Source organism: Salvelinus alpinus, chromosome 18 (assembly GCF_045679555.1).
Source record: "Salvelinus alpinus chromosome 18, SLU_Salpinus.1, whole genome shotgun sequence".
Classification (NCBI taxonomy): domain Eukaryota; kingdom Metazoa; phylum Chordata; class Actinopteri; order Salmoniformes; family Salmonidae; genus Salvelinus; species Salvelinus alpinus.
The window spans coordinates 50,442,461-50,468,874 of NC_092103.1; the positions used below are offsets into that span (position 1 = coordinate 50,442,461).

The 26,414-nt window shown below is 29.8% G+C and overlaps 1 protein-coding gene across 1 annotated transcript in view; it reads right to left on the reverse strand.

Annotated features, from left to right (window-relative positions):
- LOC139544447 (A-kinase anchor protein 2-like) overlaps positions 1 to 26,414 on the reverse strand; it is a 148,915-nt gene that overhangs the window by 71,343 nt on the left and 51,158 nt on the right. Inside the window, exon 3 of the mRNA XM_071351556.1 lies at positions 2,615 to 2,688. Coding sequence (XP_071207657.1) covers positions 2,615 to 2,688 — 74 coding nt within the window. The remainder of the gene's footprint in view (positions 1 to 2,614; positions 2,689 to 26,414) is intronic.

Genomic DNA, 26,414 nt, shown 5'->3' on the forward strand with positions numbered 1-26,414 from the left:
GGGTGAGACAGGGATGCAGCTTAAGCCCAACCCTCTTCAACATATATATCAACGAATTAGCGAGGGCACTAGAACAGTCTGCAGCACCCAGCCTCACCCGACTAGAATCTGAAGTCAAATGTCTACTGTTTGCTGATGATCTGGTGCTTCTGTCACCAACCAAGGAGGGCATACAGCAGCACCTAGATATTCTGCACAGATTCTGTCAGACCTGGAACCTGACAGTAAATCTCAGTAAAACCAAAATAATCGTGTTTCAAAAAGGTCCAGTCGCCAGGACCACAAATACAAATTCCATCTAGACACCGTTGGCCTAGAGCACACAAAAAACAATACATACAGTACCTTGGCCTAAACATCAGCGCCACAGGTAACTTCCACAAAGCTGTGAATGATCTGAGAGACAAGGCAAGAAGGGCCTTCTATGCCATCAAAGGAACACAAAATTCAACATACAAATTAGGATCTGGCTAGAAATACTTGAATAAGTTATAGAACCCATTGCCCTTTATGGTTGTGAGGTCTGGGGTCCGCTCACCAACCAAGAATTCACAAAATGGGACAAACACCAAATTGAGAATCTGCATGCAGAATTCTGCAAAAATATCCTCAGTGTACAACGTAAAACCCCAAATAATGCATGCAGAGCAGAATTAGACCGATAGCCGCTAATTATCAAAATCCAGAAAAGATCCGTTAAATTCTACAACCACCTAAAAGGAAGCGATTCCCAAACCTTCCATAACAAATCCATCACCTACAGAGAGACAAACCTGGAGAAGAGTCCCCTAAGCAAGCTGGTCCTGGGGCTCTGTTCACAAACACAAACAGAGCCCCAGGACAGCCACACAATTAAACCCAACCAAATCATGAGAAATCAAAAAGATAATAAATTCAAAAAAATTCAAAAACGGAGCACACTAGAATGCTTTTTGGCCCTAAACAGAGAGTACACAGTGGCAGAATACCTGACCACTGTGACTGACCCAAACTTAAGGAAAGCTTTGACTATGTACAGACTCCGTGAGCATAGCCTTGCTATTGAGAAAGGCCGCTGTAGGCAGACCTGGCTCTCAAGAGAAGACAGGCTATGTGCACACTGCCCACAAAATGAGGTGGAAACTGAGCTGCACTTTCTAACCTCCTGACAAATGCATGGCCATATTATAGATACATATTTCCCTCAGATTACACAGATCCACAAAGAATTTGAAAACAAACCCGACTTCGATAAACGGTGATGGTGATGATGATGATGATGAGGTGTCTGGCTAGACTGTAAACTCTCCTTCCAGACTCATATTAAACATCTCCAATCCAAAATTTAATCTAGAATCGGCTTCCTATTTCGCAAACAAAGCCTCCTTCACTCATGCTGCCAAACATACCCTCTTAAAACTGACTATCCTACCAATCCTTGACTTCGGCGATGTCGTTTACAAAATAGCCTCCAACACTCTACTCAGCAGTCTATCACAGTGCCATCCGTTTTGTCACCAATGCCCCATATACTACCCACCACTGCGACCTGTATGATCTCTTTGGCTGGCCCTCGCTTCATATTCATCGCCAAACCCACTGGCTCCAGGTCATCTATAAGTCTTTGCTCGGTAAAGCTCTGCCTTATCTCAGCTCACTGGACACCATAGCAACACCCACCCGTAGCACACGCTCCAGCAGGTATATTTCGCTGGTCATCCCCAAAGCCAACACTTCCTTTGGCCGCCTTTCCTTCCACTTCTCTGCTGCCAATTTTTTGAACGAATTGCAAAAATCCCTGAAGTTGGAGACTTATATCTCCCTTACTAACTTTAAGCATCAGCTGTCAGAGCAGCTTACCCATCGCTGCACCTGTACATAGCCCATCTGTAAATAGCCCACCCAACTACCTCATCCCCATATTGTTTTTATTAACTTTTTTGCTCTTTTGCACCCCAGTATCTCTACTTTCACATCATCATCTGCACATCTATCACACCAGTGTTAATTGCTAAATTGTAATTACTTCGCCATTATGGCCTATTTATTGCCGTACCTCCTTACTACATTTGCACACACTGTATACAGATTTTTCTATTGTATTATTGGCTGTATGTTTTGTTTATCCAATGTGCAACTCTGTGTTGTTGTTTTTTATACAGCTTTGCTTAATCTTGGCCAGGTCGCAGTTGTAACTGAGAACTTGTTCTCAACTAGCCTACCAGGTTAAATAAAGATTATATAAAAAAATAACAATAAAAATAATGTTTATTTATTTTCCATTTTGTACATTAACCATTTGCACATCGTTACAACACTGTATATATACATAATATAACGTTTGTCATGTCTCCATTCTTTTAGAACTTCTGTGAGTGTAATGTTTACTGTTGATTTTTATTGTTTATTTCACTTTTGTATATTAAACTACTTCACTTCCTTTGGCAATGTTAACATATTTCCCATGCAAATAGAGTCTCTAGAATAGAATACAGACAGACAGACAGACAGACAGACAGACAGACAGACAGACAGACAGACAGACAGACAGACAGACAGACAGACAGACAGACAGACAGATAGACAGATAGACAGATAGACAGATAGACAGATAGATAGATAATAAGGGACTCACCATAGCTGTGAGGGCTGGTTTAGGCATGATTCCGTTTGCTGTAGCCATGGGGACTTTTGGAGTCCGCCCTTTAACTAGAGAAAGAACACCAAAACACTGATGAGATCATTATCATCAGCATCACCACCACCACCACCACCGCCATCATCATCACTATCATCAACATAATCCTCATCCTCATCACCCTCATTACCACATCACCATTTCCTTCATCATCATCATTACCCTCATCATCACCATCATCTTCATCATCATCTTCAACATCATCATCCTCATCATTACCATCATCTTCATTACCGTCATCTTCAACATCATCATCATTACCATCATCCTCATCCTCATCATTACCATCATCATCCTCATCCTCATCCTCATCATTACCATCATCACCACTGTAACTCCCTGCTGCTAAGGCATCATATATAGCACTGTGTGTACTGTGGCTACACATGTTGCACTGGCTATGCTTTCTGTAGCCCCACAGGGATACTCCCAGCTGAGGACAAAGACATCCTCTTCGCGTGGAAGATGCCATTTATCAAAATGTATTATTCATTGATTATTCATCAAAATGTATTATTTGTTGATTATTCATCAACATTTATTATTTGTTGATTATTCATCAACATTTATTATTTGTTGATTATTCATCAAAATGTATTATTCATTGATTATTCATCAAAATGTATTATTTGTTGATTATTCATCAAAATTTATTATTTGTTGATTATTCATCAAAATTGATGACCACGAACAGGAGGCACTGCTGTAGTAGAGTATGTTGATGACCACGAACAGGAGGCACTGCTGTAGTAGAGTATGTTGATGACCACGAACAGGAGGCACTGCTGTAGTAGAGTATGTTGATGACCACGAACAGGAGGCACTGCTGTAGTAGAGTATGTTGATGACCACGAACAGGAGGCACTGCTGTAGTAGAGTATGTTGATGACCACGAACAGGAGGCACTGCTGTAGTAGAGTGTGTTGATGACCACGAACAGGAGGCACTGCTGTAGTAGAGTATGTTGATGACCACGAACAGGAGGCACTGCTGTAGTAGAGTGTGTTGATGACCACGAACAGGAGGCACTGCTGTAGTAGAGTATGTTGATGACCACGAACAGGAGGCACTGCTGTAGTAGAGTATGTTGATGACCACGAACAGGAGGCACTGCTGTAGTAGAGTATGTTGATGACCACGAACAGGAGGCACTGCTGTAGTAGAGTATGTTGATGACCACGAACAGGAGGCACTGCTGTAGTAGAGTATGTTGATGACCACGAACAGGAGGCACTGCTGTAGTAGAGTGTGTTGATGACCACGAACAGGAGGCACTGCTGTAGTAGAGTATGTTGATGACCACGAACAGGAGGCACTGCTGTAGTAGAGTATGTTGATGACCACGAACAGGAAGCACTGCTGTAGTAGAGTATGTTGATGACCACGAACAGGAGGCACTGCTGTAGTAGAGTATGTTGATGACCACGAACAGGAGGCACTGCTGTAGTAGAGTGTGTTGATGACCACGAACAGGAGGCACTGCTGTAGTAGAGTATGTTGATGACCACGAACAGGAGGCACTGCTGTAGTAGAGTATGTTGATGACCACGAACAGGAGGCACTGCTGTAGTAGAGTATGTTGATGACCACGAACAGGAGGCACTGCTGTAGTAGAGTATGTTGATGACCACGAACAGGAGGCAATGCTGTAGTAGAGTATGTTTACTCATCCTCATCATTATCCTCACCCTCATCCTCATCACCCTCATTACCACATCACCATCATCTTCAACATCATCATCATCAGTAGAGTGTGTTTACTCTACTCTGTCCCTCCAGGGTTCTATGAGTGATGATCTCTGGCTTTATCTCAATAGGGTTGTGTGTGTGTTTGTCTCTTCTTTGTTCATGCTACATGAGCCACCACATTGAATTGACCAGCAGTCGCAGGGGCAGACCGGGCCCAGAAATCGGCCCTGGTCTTTCAAACACAACAGATAATTTTCTCCTTTGAGGCCACCAAAATCGGCCTATTTTTTTTCCTTGAGGTCTCCATTACCAGCCAGATTAAAAAGTTAGACATGTCCACTGGACTAAAAATGGACCAGCCCATCTGGCATTTGCCCGGATGCCCAGTCCACCCTGCCTTGTTGTCTTCAGATAAACTAATTCCATGCTTTCCTCCCACAGAGGGCAGTAGCCCGACAGTATATCAAGGAGGGAGCTGTGAGGTGGAGGTGGTTAAGTGGGGGGCAGAAACAGAGAGAGAGCGCACAGGCTGCTTCTCAGCCCTATCTGCCCTGGTCAAAAGTAGTGCACTATATAGAAATGTTATTTGGGACGCAACGTGGCGTCTTCCAGGAACAGCTTGATCTGTTACCATGACTCCTCCTGTCCTCCCCATGTTCCATGTTATCAGCATCTTACTGTTCTCTCCAGCATGTCCTATATGGTGTTTGTCAGCCATTCAGAGAAACATTGTTTATGGTGTTCGTCATCCCATCAGAGAAACATTATTTATGGAGTTGGAAACATTCTCCAGATCAGCTAGCCCATGTCAGATCAGCTAGCCCATGTCAGATCAGCTAGCCCATGTCAGATCAACTAGCCCATTTCAGATCAGCTAGCCCATGTCAGATCAACTAGCCCATTTCAGATCAACTAGCCCATGTCAGATCAGCTAGCCCATTTCAGATCAACTAGCCCATGTCAGATCAACTAGCCCATGTCAGATCAGCTAGCCCATGTCAGATCAGCTAGCCCATGTCAGATCAACTAGCCCATGTCCATCAGCTAGCCCATGTCCAGATCAACTAGCCCATGTCAGATCAGCTAGCCCATGTCAGATCAGCTAGCCCATTTCAGATCAGCTAGCCCATGTCAGATCAGCTAGCCCATTTAAGATCAACTAGCCCATGTCAGATCAGCTAGCCCATGTCAGATCAACTAGCCCATTTCAGATCAACTAGCCCATTTCAGATCAACTAGCCCATTTCAGATCAACTAGCCCATGTCAGATCAGCTAGCCCATTTCAGATCAACTAGCCCATGTCAGATCAGCTAGCCCATTTCAGATCAACTAGCCCATGTCAGATCAGCTAGCCCATGTCAGATCAGCTAGCCCATTTCAGATCAACTAGCCCATTTCAGATCAGCTAGCCCATGTCAGATCAACTAGCCCATTTCAGATCAACTAGCCCATTTCAGATCAACTAGCCCATTTCAGATCAACTAGCCCATTTCAGATCAGCTAGCCCATTTCAGATCAACTAGCCCATGTCAGATTAGCTAGCCCATGTCAGATTAGCTAGCCCATGTCCAGATCAGCTAGCCCATGTCAGATCAGCTAGCCCATGTCAGATCAGCTAGCCCATGTCAGATCAACTAGCCCATGTCAGATCAACTAGCCCATGTCAGATCAGCTAGCCCATTTCAGATCAGCTAGCCCATGTCCAGATCAGCTAGCCTATGTCAGATCAGCTAGCCAATGTCCAGATCAGCTAGCCCATGTCCAGATCAGCTAGCCCATGTCCAGATCAGCTAGCCCATTTCAGATCAGCTAGCCCATGTCCAGATCAGCTAGCCCATGTCCAGATCAACTAGCCCATGTCAGATCTGTATGTATAGAATTGCTCTAAACTGCCCCATTTTCTTTGCACCCCATGACAAAATGAGTAGACCTGCAAGAAATAAGCTTTACATGTGCAACATTTGTGAACAGTTGGTGTAACAAAAAGTGCCTGTGTGAAAAAAATGTTCCCCAGTCCAGGAAGGGAGGCACCGGGGGAAAAAGGTTTGGAAACGCTTGGTGTACACTACACTGTCCTGACAAATATGCATTTCTATTTATTGTATTTGCCAAGGCAGCAGCTGCTCTTCCTGGGGTCCAGCAAAACTGCACTACAAATATTTTGTGCACTACACTACAAATACTGTGTACGCTATACTTCAATTACGGTGTACACTACACTACACTACAACTACTGTGTACACTACACTACACTGCAATTAGTGTGTACAATATACTACAAATATGGTGTACACCACACTACACTACAAATACTGTGTACACTATACTTCAAATGCGGTGTACATTACACTACACTACAAATAATGTGTACACCACACTACAAAATACGGTGTACACCACACTACAAATACTGTGTACACTACACTACACTACACTACAAATAATGTGTACACTACAAATACTTTGTACACTACACTACACTGCAATTATTGTGTACAATATACTACAAATACTGTGTGCAATACACTACAAATACTGTGTACACTACACTACAAATACTGTGTAAACTACACTACAAATACTATGTACACTACACAACACACACACACACAATATTATATACACTATACATACACATGGATTTAGTACTGTAGATATGCGGTAGTAGTGGAGTAGAGGCCTGAGGGCACACAGTGTGTTGTGAAATCTGTGAATGTATTGTAATGTTTTTAAATTGTATAAACTTCCTTAATTTTGCTGGACACCAGAAAGAGTAGATGCATCTGCGTACACTACACTACAAATACTGTGTACAGTACACTATAAATACTGTGTACACTACACTACAAATACTGTGCACACTACATTACAAATACTGTGTACACTACACAAAAAATGATGTGTACACTGCACTACAATACAAATACTGTGTACACTACACTATACTACACCACGAATACTGTGCACACTACACTATAAATACTGTGTACACTACACTGCAAATACTGTGTACACTACACTACACTACAAATACAGCATACACTACACTCCAAATACTGTGTACACTACACAACAAATACTGTGCACACTACATTACAAATACTGTGTACACTACACTACAAGTGCTGTGTACACTACACTATACTACACTACAAATAATGTGTACACTACACTGTGCCCTGTGCATATGAAAAATATGTGTTTCCTTATACTGTGTTTCATTATACTGTGTTTCATTATACTGTATTTCACTATACTGTATTTCATTATACTGTATTTCACTATACTGTATTTCATTATACTGTATTTCACTATACTGTATTTCATTATACTGTATTTAACTATACTGTATTTCATTATACTGTGTTTCATTATACTGTATTTCACTATACTGTATTTCACTATACTGTATTTCATTATACTGTATTTCATTATACTGTATTTCACTATACTGTGTTTCATTATACTGTATTTCATTATACTGTGTTTCATTATACTGTATTTCATTATACTGTATTTCATTATACTGTGTTTCATTATACTGTATTTCATTATACTGTATTTCATTATACTGTATTTCATTATACTGTGTTTCATTATACTGTATTTCATTATACTGTATTTCATTATACTGTATTTCACTATACTGTGTTTCATTAAACTGTATTTCATTATACTGTATTTCACTATACTGTATTTCACTATACTGTATTTCATTATGCTGTATTTCACTATACTGTATTTCATTATACTGTATTTCATTATACTGTATTTCATTATACTGTGTTTCATTATACTGTGTTTCATTATACTGTGTTTCATTATACTGTGTTTCATTATACTGTATGTCATTATACTGTGTTTCATTATTCTGTATTTCATTATACTGTGTTTCATTATACTGTATTTCATTATACTGTGTTTCATTATACTGTATTTCATTATACTGTGTTTCATTATACTGTGTTTCATTATACTGTGTTTCATTATACTGTATGTCATTATACTGTGTTTCATTAAACTGTATTTCATTATACTGTGTTTCATTATACTGTGTTTCATTATACTGTGTTTCATTATACTGTATTTCATTATACTGTATTTCATTATACTGTGTTTCATTATACTGTGTTTCATTATACTGTATTTCATTATACTGTGTTTCATTATACTGTGTTTCATTATACTGTATTTCATTATACTGTGTTTCATTATACTGTATTTCATTATACTGTATTTCACTATACTGTGTTTCATTAAACTGTATTTCATTATACTGTATTTCACTATACTGTATTTCATTAAACTGTATTTCATTATACTGTATTTCATTAAACTGTGTTTCATTATACTGTGTTTCATTATACTGTATTTCATTATACTGTATTTCATTATACTGTATTTCATTATACTGTGTTTCATTATACTGTATTTCATTATACTGTATTTCATTATACTGTGTTTCATTATACTGTGTTTCATTATACTGTGTTTCATTATACTGTATTTCATTATACTGTATTTCATTATACTGTATTTCATTATACTGTGTTTCATTATACTGTATTTCATTATACTGTATTTCACTATACTGTGTTTCATTATACTGTGTTTCATTATACTGTGTTTCATTATACTGTATTTCATTATACTGTATGTCACTATACTGTATTTCATTATACTGTGTTTCATTATACTGTGTTTCATTATACTGTATTTCACTATACTGTATTTCACTATACTGTGTTTCATTATACTGTATTTCATTATACTGTGTTTCATTATACTGTGTTTCATTATACTGTATTTCATTATACTGTATTTCATTATACTGTGTTTCATTATACTGTGTTTCATTATACTGTGTTTCATTATACTGTGTTTCATTGTACTGTGTTTCATTATACTGTATTTCATTATACTGTATTTCATTATACTGTGTTTCATTATACTGTGTTTCATTATACTGTGTTTCATTATACTGTGTTTCATTATACTGTATTTCATTATACTGTGTTTCATTATACTGTATTTCACTATACTGTATTTCATTATACTGTATTTCATTATACTGTGTTTCATTATACTGTGTTTCATTATACTGTGTTTCATTATACTGTGTTTCATTATACTGTGTTTCATTATACTGTATTTCATTATACTGTGTTTCATTATACTGTATTTCACTATACTGTATTTCATTATACTGTGTTTCATTATACTGTGTTTCATTATACTGTATTTCATTATACTGTGTTTCATTATACTGTGTTTCATTATACTGTGTTTCATTATACTGTATTTCACTATACTGTGTTTCATTATACTGTGTTTCATTATACTGTGTTTCATTATACTGTGTTTCATTATACTGTATTTCATTATACTGTATTTCATTATACTGTGTTTCATTATACTGTGTTTCATTATACTGTATTTCATTATACTGTGTTTCATTATACTGTGTTTCATTATACTGTATTTCATTATACTGTATTTCATTATACTGTGTTCCATTATACTGTATTTCATTATACTGTATTTCACTATACTGTGTTTCATTAAACTGTATTTCATTATACTGTATTTCACTATACTGTATTTCATTAAACTGTATTTCATTATACTGTATTTCATTAAACTGTGTTTCATTATACTGTGTTTCATTATACTGTATTTCATTATACTGTATTTCATTATACTGTATTTCATTATACTGTGTTTCATTATACTGTATTTCATTATACTGTATTTCACTATACTGTATTTCATTATACTGTATTTCATTATACTGTATTTCATTATACTGTGTTTCATTATACTGTATTTCATTATACTGTGTTTCATTATACTGTGTTTCATTATACTGTGTTTCATTATACTGTATTTCATTATACTGTATTTCATTATACTGTATTTCATTATACTGTGTTTCATTATACTGTGTTTCATTATACTGTATTTCACTATACTGTATTTCACTATACTGTGTTTCATTATACTGTGTTTCATTATACTGTGTTTCATTATACTGTATTTCATTATACTGTGTTTCATTATACTGTATGTCACTATACTGTATTTCATTATACTGTGTTTCATTATACTGTGTTTCATTATACTGTATTTCACTATACTGTATTTCACTATACTGTGTTTCATTATACTGTGTTTCATTATACTGTGTTTCATTATACTGTGTTTCATTATACTGTGTTTCATTATACTGTGTTTCATTATACTGTGTTTCATTATACTGTGTTTCATTATACTGTATTTCATTATACTGTATTTCATTATACTGTGTTTCATTATACTGTGTTTCATTATACTGTATTTCATTATACTGTGTTTCATTATACTGTGTTTCATTATACTGTGTTTCATTATACTGTATTTCATTATACTGTATTTCATTATACTGTATTTCATTATACTGTGTTTCATTATACTGTATTTCATTATACTGTATTTCACTATACTGTGTTTCATTATACTGTGTTTCATTATACTGTGTTTCATTATACTGTATTTCATTATACTGTATGTCACTATACTGTATTTCATTATACTGTGTTTCATTATACTGTGTTTCATTATACTGTGTTTCATTATACTGTATTTCACTATACTGTATTTCACTATACTGTGTTTCATTATACTGTATTTCATTATACTGTGTTTCATTATACTGTGTTTCATTATACTGTATTTCATTATACTGTATTTCATTATACTGTGTTTCATTATACTGTGTTTCATTATACTGTGTTTCATTATACTGTGTTTCATTGTACTGTGTTTCATTATACTGTATTTCATTATACTGTGTTTCATTATACTGTGTTTCATTATACTGTGTTTCATTATACTGTGTTTCATTATACTGTATTTCATTATACTGTGTTTCATTATACTGTATTTCACTATACTGTATTTCATTATACTGTATTTCATTATACTGTGTTTCATTATACTGTGTTTCATTATACTGTGTTTCATTATACTGTGTTTCATTATACTGTGTTTCATTATACTGTCTTTCATTATACTGTATTTCATTATACTGTGTTTCATTATACTGTATTTCACTATACTGTATTTCATTATACTGTGTTTCATTATACTGTGTTTCATTATACTGTATTTCATTATACTGTGTTTCATTATACTGTGTTTCATTATACTGTGTTTCATTATACTGTATTTCACTATACTGTGTTTCATTATACTGTGTTTCATTATACTGTGTTTCATTATACTGTATTTCATTATACTGTATTTCATTATACTGTGTTTCATTATACTGTGTTTCATTATACTGTATTTCATTATACTGTGTTTCATTATACTGTGTTTCATTATACTGTGTTTCATTATACTGTATTTCATTATACTGTATTTCACTATACTGTATTTCATTAAACTGTATTTCATTATACTGTATTTCACTATACTGTATTTCATTAAACTGTATTTCATTAAACTGTGTTTCATTATACTGTGTTTCATTATACTGTATTTCATTATACTGTATTTCATTATACTGTATTTCATTATACTGTGTTTCATTATACTGTATTTCATTATACTGTATTTCACTATACTGTATTTCATTATACTGTATTTCATTATACTGTATTTCATTATACTGTGTTTCATTATACTGTATTTCATTATACTGTGTTTCATTATACTGTATTTCATTATACTGTGTTTCATTATACTGTGTTTCATTATACTGTATTTCATTATACTGTATTTCATTATACTGTATTTCATTATACTGTGTTTCATTATACTGTGTTTCATTATACTGTATTTCACTATACTGTGTTTCATTATACTGTGTTTCATTATACTGTGTTTCATTATACTGTATTTCATTATACTGTGTTTCATTATACTGTATGTCACTATACTGTATTTCATTATACTGTGTTTCATTATACTGTGTTTCATTATACTGTGTTTCATTATACTGTATTTCACTATACTGTATTTCACTATACTGTGTTTCATTATACTGTATTTCATTATACTGTGTTTCATTATACTGTGTTTCATTATACTGTATTTCATTATACTGTGTTTCATTATACTGTGTTTCATTATACTGTATTTCATTATACTGTATTTCATTATACTGTGTTTCATTATACTGTATTTCACTATACTGTGTTTCATTAAACTGTATTTCATTATACTGTATTTCACTATACTGTATTTCATTAAACTGTATTTCATTATACTGTATTTCATTAAACTGTGTTTCATTATACTGTGTTTCATTATACTGTATTTCATTATACTGTATTTCATTATACTGTATTTCATTATACTGTGTTTCATTATACTGTATTTCATTATACTGTATTTCATTATACTGTATTTCATTATACTGTGTTTCATTATACTGTATTTCATTATACTGTGTTTCATTATACTGTATTTCATTATACTGTGTTTCATTATACTGTGTTTCATTATACTGTGTTTCATTATACTGTATTTCATTATACTGTATTTCATTATACTGTATTTCATTATACTGTGTTTCATTATACTGTATTTCACTATACTGTGTTTCATTATACTGTGTTTCATTATACTGTATTTCATTATACTGTGTTTCATTATACTGTATGTCACTATACTGTATTTCATTATACTGTGTTTCATTATACTGTGTTTCATTATACTGTGTTTCATTATACTGTATTTCACTATACTGTATTTCACTATACTGTGTTTCATTATACTGTATTTCATTATACTGTGTTTCATTATACTGTGTTTCATTATACTGTATTTCATTATACTGTGTTTCATTATACTGTGTTTCTCTTTATACTGTGTTTCATTATACTGTGTTTCATTATACTGTGTTTCATTATACTGTATTTCATTATACTGTGTTTCATTATACTGTGTTTCATTATACTGTGTTTCATTATACTGTGTTTCATTGTACTGTGTTTCATTATACTGTGTTTCATTATACTGTGTTTCATTATACTGTGTTTCATTATACTGTGTTTCATTATACTGTATTTCATTATACTGTGTTTCATTATACTGTATTTCACTATACTGTATTTCATTATACTGTATTTCATTATACTGTGTTTCATTATACTGTATTTCATTATACTGTGTTTCATTATACTGTGTTTCATAATACTGTGTTTCATTATACTGTGTTTCATTATACTGTATTTCATTATACTGTGTTTCATTATACTGTCTTTCATTATACTGTATTTCATTATACTGTGTTTCATTATACTGTATTTCACTATACTGTATTTCATTATACTGTGTTTCATTATACTGTGTTTCATTATACTGTATTTCATTATACTGTGTTTCATTATACTGTGTTTCATTATACTGTGTTTCACTATACTGTATTTCATTATACTGTATTTCATTATACTGTGTTTCATTATACTGTATTTCATTATACTGTATTTCACTATACTGTATTTCATTATACTGTATTTCATTATACTGTGTTTCATTATACTGTATTTCATTATACTGTATTTCACTATACTGTATTTCATTATACTGTATTTCATTATACTGTATTTCATTATACTGTATTTCATTATACTGTGTTTCATTATACTGTATTTCATTATACTGTGTTTCATTATACTGTATTTCATTATACTGTGTTTCATTATACTGTGTTTCATTATACTGTATTTCATTATACTGTATTTCATTATACTGTATTTCACTATACTGTGTTTCATTATACTGTGTTTCATTATACTGTATTTCATTATACTGTGTTTCATTATACTGTATGTCACTATACTGTATTTCATTATACTGTGTTTCATTATACTGTGTTTCATTATACTGTATTTCACTATACTGTATTTCACTATACTGTATGTCACTATACTGTATTTCATTATACTGTGTTTCATTATACTGTGTTTCATTATACTGTGTTTCATTATACTGTGTTTCATTATACTGTGTTTCATTATACTGTGTTTCATTATACTGTGTTTCATTATACTGTATTTCATTATACTGTATTTCATTATACTGTGTTTCATTATACTGTGTTTCATTATACTGTATTTCATTATACTGTATTTCATTATACTGTGTTTCATTATACTGTATTTCATTATACTGTATTTCATTATACTGTATTTCATTATACTGTGTTTCATTATACTGTATTTCATTATACTGTGTTTCATTATACTGTATTTCATTATACTGTGTTTCATTATACTGTGTTTCATTATACTGTATTTCACTATACTGTATTTCACTATACTGTGTTTCATTATACTGTATTTCATTATACTGTGTTTCATTATACTGTGTTTCATTATACTGTATTTCATTATACTGTGTTTCATTATACTGTGTTTCTCTTTATACTGTGTTTCATTATACTGTGTTTCATTATACTGTGTTTCATTATACTGTATTTCATTATACTGTATTTCATTATACTGTGTTTCATTATACTGTGTTTCATTATACTGTGTTTCATTATACTGTGTTTCATTGTACTGTGTTTCATTATACTGTATTTCATTATACTGTGTTTCATTATACTGTGTTTCATTATACTGTGTTTCATTATACTGTGTTTCATTATACTGTGTTTCATTATACTGTATTTCATTATACTGTGTTTCATTATACTGTATTTCACTATACTGTATTTCATTATACTGTATTTCATTATACTGTGTTTCATTATACTGTATTTCATTATACTGTGTTTCATTATACTGTGTTTCATAATACTGTGTTTCATTATACTGTGTTTCATTATACTGTATTTCATTATACTGTGTTTCATTATACTGTCTTTCATTATACTGTATTTCATTATACTGTGTTTCATTATACTGTATTTCACTATACTGTATTTCATTATACTGTGTTTCATTATACTGTGTTTCATTATACTGTATTTCATTATACTGTGTTTCATTATACTGTGTTTCATTATACTGTGTTTCACTATACTGTATTTCATTATACTGTATTTCATTATACTGTGTTTCATTATACTGTATTTCATTATACTGTATTTCACTATACTGTATTTCATTATACTGTATTTCATTATACTGTGTTTCATTATACTGTATTTCATTATACTGTATTTCACTATACTGTATTTCATTATACTGTATTTCATTATACTGTATTTCATTATACTGTATTTCATTATACTGTGTTTCATTATACTGTATTTCATTATACTGTGTTTCATTATACTGTATTTCATTATACTGTGTTTCATTATACTGTGTTTCATTATACTGTGTTTCATTATACTGTATTTCATTATACTGTATTTCATTATACTGTATTTCACTATACTGTGTTTCATTATACTGTGTTTCATTATACTGTGTTTCATTATACTGTATTTCATTATACTGTGGTTCATTATACTGTATGTCACTATACTGTATTTCATTATACTGTGTTTCATTATACTGTGTTTCATTATACTGTATTTCACTATACTGTATTTCACTATACTGTATGTCACTATACTGTATTTCATTATACTGTGTTTCATTATACTGTATTTCATTATACTGTGTTTCATTATACTGTGTTTCATTATACTGTGTTTCATTATACTGTGTTTCATTATACTGTGTTTCATTATACTGTATTTCATTATACTGTATTTCATTATACTGTGTTTCATTATACTGTGTTTCATTATACTGTGTTTCATTATACTGTGTTTCATTGTACTGTGTTTCATTATACTGTATTTCATTATACTGTGTTTCATTATACTGTGTTTCATTATACTGTGTTTCATTATACTGTGTTTCATTATACTGTATTTCATTATACTGTGTTTCATTATACTGTATTTCACTATACTGTATTTCATTATACTGTATTTCATTATACTGTGTTTCATTATACTGTGTTTCATTATACTGTGTTTCATTATACTGTCTTTCATTATGCTGTATTTCATTATACTGTGTTTCATTATACTGTATTTCACTATACTGTATTTCATTATACTGTGTTTCATTATACTGTGTTTCATTATACTGTGTTTCATTATACTGTGTTTCATTATACTGTGTTTCATTATACTGTGTTTCATTATACTGTATTTCACTATACTGTATTTCATTATACTGTATTTCATTATACTGTGTTTCATTATACTGTGTTTCATTATACTGTATTTCACTATACTGTGTTTCATTATACTGTATTTCACTATACTGTATTTCATTATACTGTGTTTCATTATACTGTGTTTCATTATACTGTGTTTCATTATACTGTGTTTCATTATACTGTGTTTCATTATACTGTGTTTCATTATACTGTATTTCACTATACTGTATTTCATTATGCTGTATTTCATTATACTGTGTTTCATTATACTGTATTTCACTATACTGTATTTCATTATACTGTGTTTCATTATACTGTGTTTCATTATACTGTGTTTCATTATACTGTGTTTCATTATACTGTGTTTCATTATACTGTATTTCACTATACTGTATTTCATTATACTGTATTTCATTATACTGTGTTTCATTATACTGTGTTTCATTATACTGTATTTCACTATACTGTATTTCATTATACTGTGTTTCATTATACTGTGTTTCATTATACTGTGTTTCATTATACTGTGTTTCATTATACTGTGTTTCATTATACTGTATTTCACTATACTGTATTTCATTATACTGTATTTCATTATACTGTATTTCATTATACTGTGTTTCATTATACTGTGTTTCATTATACTGTGTTTCATTATACTGTCTTTCATTATACTGTATTTCATTATACTGTGTTTCATTATACTGTATTTCATTATACTGTGTTTCATTATACTGTATTTCACTATACTGTATTTCATTATACTGTATTTCATTATACTGTATTTCATTATACTGTATTTCATTATACTGTGTTTCATTATACTATATTTCATTATACTGTGTTTCATTATACTGTGTTTCATTATACTGTGTTTCATTATACTGTATTTCATTATACTGTATTTCATTATACTGTATTTCACTATACTGTGTTTCATTATACTGTGTTTCATTATACTGTGTTTCATTATACTGTATTTCATTATACTGTGTTTCATTATACTGTATGTCACTATACTGTATTTCATTATACTGTGTTTCATTATACTGTGTTTCATTATACTGTATTTCACTATACTGTATTTCACTATACTGTATGTCACTATACTGTATTTCATTATACTGTGTTTCATTATACTGTATTTCATTATACTGTGTTTCATTATACTGTGTTTCATTATACTGTGTTTCATTATACTGTGTTTCATTATACTGTGTTTCATTATACTGTATTTCATTATACTGTATTTCATTATACTGTGTTTCATTATACTGTGTTTCATTATACTGTGTTTCATTATACTGTGTTTCATTGTACTGTGTTTCATTATACTGTATTTCATTATACTGTGTTTCATTATACTGTGTTTCATTATACTGTGTTTCATTATACTGTGTTTCATTATACTGTATTTCATTATACTGTGTTTCATTATACTGTATTTCACTATACTGTATTTCATTATACTGTATTTCATTATACTGTGTTTCATTATACTGTGTTTCATTATACTGTGTTTCATTATACTGTCTTTCATTATGCTGTATTTCATTATACTGTGTTTCATTATACTGTATTTCACTATACTGTGTTTCATTATACTGTGTTTCATTATACTGTGTTTCATTATACTGTGTTTCATTATACTGTGTTTCATTATACTGTGTTTCATTATACTGTATTTCACTATACTGTATTTCATTATACTGTATTTCATTATACTGTGTTTCATTATACTGTGTTTCATTATACTGTATTTCACTATACTGTGTTTCATTATACTGTATTTCACTATACTGTATTTCATTATACTGTGTTTCATTATACTGTGTTTCATTATACTGTGTTTCATTATACTGTGTTTCATTATACTGTGTTTCATTATACTGTGTTTCATTATACTGTATTTCACTATACTGTATTTCATTATGCTGTATTTCATTATACTGTGTTTCATTATACTGTATTTCACTATACTGTATTTCATTATACTGTGTTTCATTATACTGTGTTTCATTATACTGTGTTTCATTATACTGTGTTTCATTATACTGTGTTTCATTATACTGTATTTCACTATACTGTATTTCATTATACTGTATTTCATTATACTGTGTTTCATTATACTGTGTTTCATTATACTGTATTTCACTATACTGTATTTCATTATACTGTGTTTCATTATACTGTGTTTCATTATACTGTGTTTCATTATACTGTGTTTCATTATACTGTGTTTCATTATACTGTGTTTCATTATACTGTATTTCACTATACTGTATTTCATTATACTGTATTTCATTATACTGTGTTTCATTATACTGTGTTTCATTATACTGTCTTTCATTATACTGTCTTTCATTATACTGTATTTCATTATACTGTGTTTCATTATACTGTATTTCATTATACTGTGTTTCATTATACTGTATTTCACTATACTGTATTTCATTATACTGTATTTCATTATACTGTATTTCATTATACTGTATTTCATTATACTGTGTTTCATTATACTGTGTTTCATTATACTGTGTTTCATTATACTGTATTTCATTATACTGTGTTTCATTATACTGTATTTCATTATACTGTGTTTCATTATACTGTATTTCACTATACTGTATTTCATTATACTGTGTTTCATTATACTGTGTTTCATTATACTGTATTTCATTATACTGTGTTTCATTATACTGTGTTTCATTATACTGTGTTTCATTATACTGTATTTCACTATACTGTGTTTCATTATACTGTGTTTCATTATACTGTGTTTCATTATACTGTGTTTCATTATACTGTGTTTCATTATACTGTATTTCATTATACTGTATTTCATTATACTGTGTTTCATTATACTGTATTTCATTATACTGTATTTCACTATACTGTGTTTCATTAAACTGTATTTCATTATACTGTATTTCACTATACTGTATTTCATTAAACTGTATTTCATTATACTGTGTTTCATTAAACTGTGTTTCATTATACTGTGTTTCATTATACTGTATTTCATTATACTGTATTTCATTATACTGTATTTCATTATACTGTGTTTCATTATACTGTATTTCATTATACTGTATTTCATTATACTGTATTTCATTATACTGTATTTCACTATACTGTGTTTCATTATACTGTGTTTCATTATACTGTGTTTCATTATACTGTATTTCATTATACTGTGTTTCATTATACTGTATGTCACTATACTGTATTTCATTATACTGTGTTTCATTATACTGTGTTTCATTATACTGTGTTTCATTATACTGTATTTCACTATACTGTATTTCACTATACTGTGTTTCATTATACTGTATTTCATTATACTGTGTTTCATTATACTGTGTTTCATTATACTGTATTTCATTATACTGTATTTCATTATACTGTGTTTCATTATACTGTGTTTCATTATACTGTGTTTCATTATACTGTGTTTCATTGTACTGTGTTTCATTATACTGTGTTTCACTATACTGTATTTCATTATACTGTATTTCATTATACTGTGTTTCATTAAACTGTGTTTCATTATACTGTGTTTCATTATACTGTGTTTCATTATACTGTCTTTCATTATACTGTATTTCATTATACTGTGTTTCATTATACTGTATTTCACTATACTGTATTTCATTATACTGTGTTTCATTATACTGTGTTTCATTATACTGTATTTCATTATACTGTGTTTCATTATACTGTGTTTCATTATACTGTGTTTCATTATACTGTATTTCACTATACTGTGTTTCATTATACTGTGTTTCATTATACTGTGTTTCATTATACTGTGTTTCATTATACTGTATTTCATTATACTGTATTTCATTATACTGTGTTTCATTATACTGTATTTCATTATACTGTATTTCACTATACTGTGTTTCATTAAACTGTATTTCATTATACTGTATTTCACTATACTGTATTTCATTAAACTGTGTTTCATTATACTGTGTTTCATTATACTGTATTTCATTATACTGTATTTCATTATACTGTATTTCATTATACTGTGTTTCATTATACTGTATTTCATTATACTGTATTTCACTATACTGTGTTTCATTATACTGTATTTCATTATACTGTATTTCATTATACTGTATTTCATTATACTGTGTTTCATTATACTGTATTTCATTATACTGTGTTTCATTATACTGTATTTCATTATACTGTGTTTCATTATACTGTGTTTCATTATACTGTGTTTCATTATACTGTATTTCATTATACTGTATTTCATTATACTGTGTTTCATTATACTGTGTTTCATTATACTGTATTTCACTATACTGTGTTTCATTATACTGTGTTTCATTATACTGTGTTTCATTATACTGTATTTCATTATACTGTGTTTCATTATACTGTATGTCACTATACTGTATTTCATTATACTGTGTTTCATTATACTGTGTTTCATTATACTGTGTTTCATTATACTGTATTTCACTATACTGTATTTCACTATACTGTGTTTCATTATACTGTATTTCATTATACTGTGTTTCATTATACTGTGTTTCATTATACTGTATTTCATTATACTGTGTTTCATTATACTGTGTTTCATTATACTGTGTTTCATTATACTGTGTTTCATTATAGTGTGTTTCATTATACTGTATTTCATTATACTGTATTTCATTATACTGTATTTCACTATACTGTGTTTCATTATACTGTATTTCATTATACTGTATTTCATTATACTGTATTTCATTATACTGTGTTTCATTATACTGTGTTTCATTATACTGTATTTCATTATACTGTGTTTCATTATACTGTGTTTCATTATAGTGTGTTTCATTATACTGTATTTCATTATACTGTATTTCATTATACTGTATTTCACTATACTGTGTTTCATTATACTGTGTTTCATTATACTGTGTTTCATTATACTGTATTTCATTATACTGTGTTTCATTAAACTGTATTTCATTATACTGTATTTCACTATACTGTATTTCATTAAACTGTGTTTCATTATACTGTGTTTCATTATACTGTATTTCATTATACTGTATTTCATTATACTGTATTTCATTATACTGTGTTTCATTATACTGTATTTCATTATACTGTGTTTCATTATACTGTGTTTCATTATAGTGTGTTTCATTATACTGTATTTCATTATACTGTATTTCATTATACTGTATTTCACTATACTGTGTTTCATTATACTGTGTTTCATTATACTGTGTTTCATTATACTGTATTTCATTATACTGTGTTTCATTATACTGTGTTTCATTATACTGTATTTCATTATACTGTGTTTCATTATACTGTGTTTCATTATAGTGTGTTTCATTATACTGTATTTCATTATACTGTATTTCATTATACTGTATTTCACTATACTGTGTTTCATTATACTGTGTTTCATTATACTGTGTTTCATTATACTGTATTTCATTATACTGTGTTTCATTAAACTGTATTTCATTATACTGTATTTCACTATACTGTATTTCATTAAACTGTGTTTCATTATACTGTGTTTCATTATACTGTATTTCATTATACTGTATTTCATTATACTGTATTTCATTATACTGTGTTTCATTATACTGTATTTCATTATACTGTATTTCACTATACTGTGTTTCATTATACTGTATTTCATTATACTGTATTTCATTATACTGTATTTCATTATACTGTGTTTCATTATACTGTATTTCATTATACTGTGTTTCATTATACTGTATTTCATTATACTGTGTTTCATTATACTGTGTTTCATTATACTGTGTTTCATTATACTGTATTTCATTATACTGTATTTCATTATACTGTGTTTCATTATACTGTGTTTCATTATACTGTATTTCACTATACTGTGTTTCATTATACTGTGTTTCATTATACTGTGTTTCATTATACTGTATTTCATTATACTGTGTTTCATTATACTGTATGTCACTATACTGTATTTCATTATACTGTGTTTCATTATACTGTGTTTCATTATACTGTGTTTCATTATACTGTATTTCACTATACTGTATTTCACTATACTGTGTTTCATTATACTGTATTTCATTATACTGTGTTTCATTATACTGTGTTTCATTATACTGTATTTCATTATACTGTGTTTCATTATACTGTGTTTCATTATACTGTGTTTCATTATACTGTGTTTCATTATACTGTGTTTCATTATACTGTATTTCATTATACTGTATTTCATTATACTGTGTTTCATTATACTGTGTTTCATTATACTGTGTTTCATTGTACTGTGTTTCATTATACTGTATTTCATTATACTGTGTTTCATTATACTGTGTTTCATTATACTGTATTTCACTATACTGTATTTCACTATACTGTGTTTCATTATACTGTATTTCATTATACTGTGTTTCATTATACTGTATTTCACTATACTGTATTTCATTATACTGTATTTCATTATACTGTGTTTCATTATACTGTATTTCATTATACTGTGTTTCATTATACTGTGTTTCATTATACTGTGTTTCATTATACTGTATTTCATTATACTGTGTTTCATTATACTGTCTTTCATTATACTGTATTTCATTATACTGTGTTTCATTATACTGTATTTCACTATACTGTATTTCATTATACTGTGTTTCATTATACTGTGTTTCATTATACTGTATTTCATTATACTGTGTTTCATTATACTGTGTTTCATTATACTGTGTTTCATTATACTGTATTTCACTATACTGTATTTCATTATACTGTGTTTCATTATACTGTATTTCATTATACTGTATTTCACTATACTGTATTTCATTATACTGTATTTCATTATACTGTGTTTCATTATACTGTATTTCATTATACTGTATTTCACTATACTGTATTTCATTATACTGTATTTCATTATACTGTATTTCATTATACTGTGTTTCATTATACTGTATTTCATTATACTGTGTTTCATTATACTGTATTTCATTATACTGTGTTTCATTATACTGTGTTTCATTATACTGTGTTTCATTATACTGTATTTCATTATACTGTATTTCATTATACTGTATTTCACTATACTGTGTTTCATTATACTGTGTTTCATTATACTGTGTTTCATTATACTGTATTTCATTATACTGTGTTTCATTATACTGTATGTCACTATACTGTATTTCATTATACTGTGTTTCATTATACTGTGTTTCATTATACTGTATTTCACTATACTGTATTTCACTATACTGTGTTTCATTATACTGTATTTCATTATACTGTGTTTCATTATACTGTGTTTCATTATACTGTATTTCATTATACTGTGTTTCATTATACTGTGTTTCATTATACTGTGTTTCATTATACTGTATTTCATTATACTGTATTTCATTATACTGTGTTTCATTATACTGTGTTTCATTATACTGTGTTTCATTGTACTGTGTTTCATTATACTGTATTTCATTATACTGTGTTTCATTATACTGTGTTTCATTATACTGTGTTTCATTATACTGTGTTTCATTATACTGTATTTCATTATACTGTGTTTCATTATACTGTATTTCACTATACTGTATTTCATTATACTGTATTTCATTATACTGTGTTTCATTATACTGTGTTTCATTATACTGTGTTTCATTATACTGTGTTTCATTATACTGTCTTTCATTATACTGTATTTCATTATACTGTGTTTCATTATACTGTATTTCACTATACTGTATTTCATTATACTGTGTTTCATTATACTGTGTTTCATTATACTGTGTTTCATTAAACTGTGTTTCATTATACTGTATTTCACTATACTGTATTTCATTAAACTGTATTTCATTATACTGTATTTCATTAAACTGTGTTTCATTATACTGTGTTTCATTATACTGTGTTTCATTATACTGTGTTTCATTATACTGTGTTTCATTATACTGTATTTCATTATACTGTGTTTCACTATACTGTATTTCACTATACTGTATTTCATTATACTGTATTTCATTATACTGTGTTTCATTATACTGTGTTTCATTATACTGTGTTTCATTATACTGTATTTCATTATACTGTATTTCATTATACTGTGTTTCATTATACTGTGTTTCATTATACTGTGTTTCATTATACTGTATTTCACTATACTGTATTTCATTATACTGTGTTTCATTATACTGTGTTTCATTATACTGTATTTCATTATACTGTGTTTCATTATACTGTGTTTCATTATACTGTGTTTCATTATACTGTATTTCATTATACTGTGTTTCATTATACTGTGTTTCATTATACTGTGTTTCATTATACTGTATTTCATTATACTGTATTTCATTATACTGTGTTTCATTATACTGTGTTTCATTATACTGTATTTCATTATACTGTGTTTCATTATACTGTATTTCATTATACTGTATTTCATTATACTGTATTTCATTATACTGTGTTTCATTATACTGTATTTCATTATACTGTGTTTCATTATACTGTATTTCATTATACTGTGTTTCATTATACTGTATTTCATTATACTGTATTTCATTATACTGTGTTTCATTATACTGTATTTCATTATACTGTATTTCATTATACTGTGTTTCATTATACTGTATTTCATTATACTGTATTTCATTATACTGTGTTTCATTATACTGTATTTCATTATACTGTGTTTCATTATACTGTATTTCATTATACTGTGTTTCATTATACTGTGTTTCATTATACTGTGTTTCATTATACTGTATTTCATTATACTGTATTTCATTATACTGTATTTCATTATACTGTATTTCACTATACTGTGTTTCATTATACTGTGTTTCATTATACTGTGTTTCATTATACTGTATTTCATTATACTGTGTTTCATTATACTGTATGTCACTATACTGTATGTCATTATACTGTGTTTCATTATACTGTGTTTCATTATACTGTATTTCACTATACTGTATTTCACTATACTGTGTTTCATTATACTGTATTTCATTATACTGTGTTTCATTATACTGTATTTCATTATACTGTGTTTCATTATACTGTGTTTCATTATACTGTGTTTCATTATACTGTGTTTCATTATACTGTATTTCATTATACTGTATTTCATTATACTGTGTTTCATTATACTGTGTTTCATTATACTGTGTTTCATTATACTGTGTTTCATTGTACTGTGTTTCATTATACTGTGTTTCATTATACTGTGTTTCATTATACTGTGTTTCATTATACTGTGTTTCATTATACTGTGTTTCATTATACTGTATTTCATTATACTGTGTTTCATTATACTGTATTTCACTATACTGTATTTCATTATACTGTATTTCATTATACTGTGTTTCATTATACTGTATTTCATTATACTGTGTTTCATTATACTGTGTTTCATTATACTGTATTTCATTATACTGTGTTTCATTATACTGTATTTCATTATACTGTGTTTCATTATACTGTGTTTCATTATACTGTGTTTCATTATACTGTGTTTCATTATACTGTGTTTCATTATACTGTATTTCACTATACTGTATTTCATTATACTGTATTTCATTATACTGTGTTTCATTATACTGTGTTTCATTATACTGTGTTTCATTATACTGTGTTTCATTATACTGTGTTTCATTATACTGTGTTTCATTATACTGTCTTTCATTATACTGTATTTCATTATGCTGTGTTTCACTATACTGTATTTCACTATACTGTATTTCACTATACTGTGTTTCATTATACTGTGTTTCATTATACTGTATTTCATTATACTGTGTTTCATTATACTGTGTTTCATTATACTGTGTTTCATTATACTGTATTTCACTATACTGTATTTCATTATACTGTGTTTCATTATACTGTGTTTCATTATACTGTGTT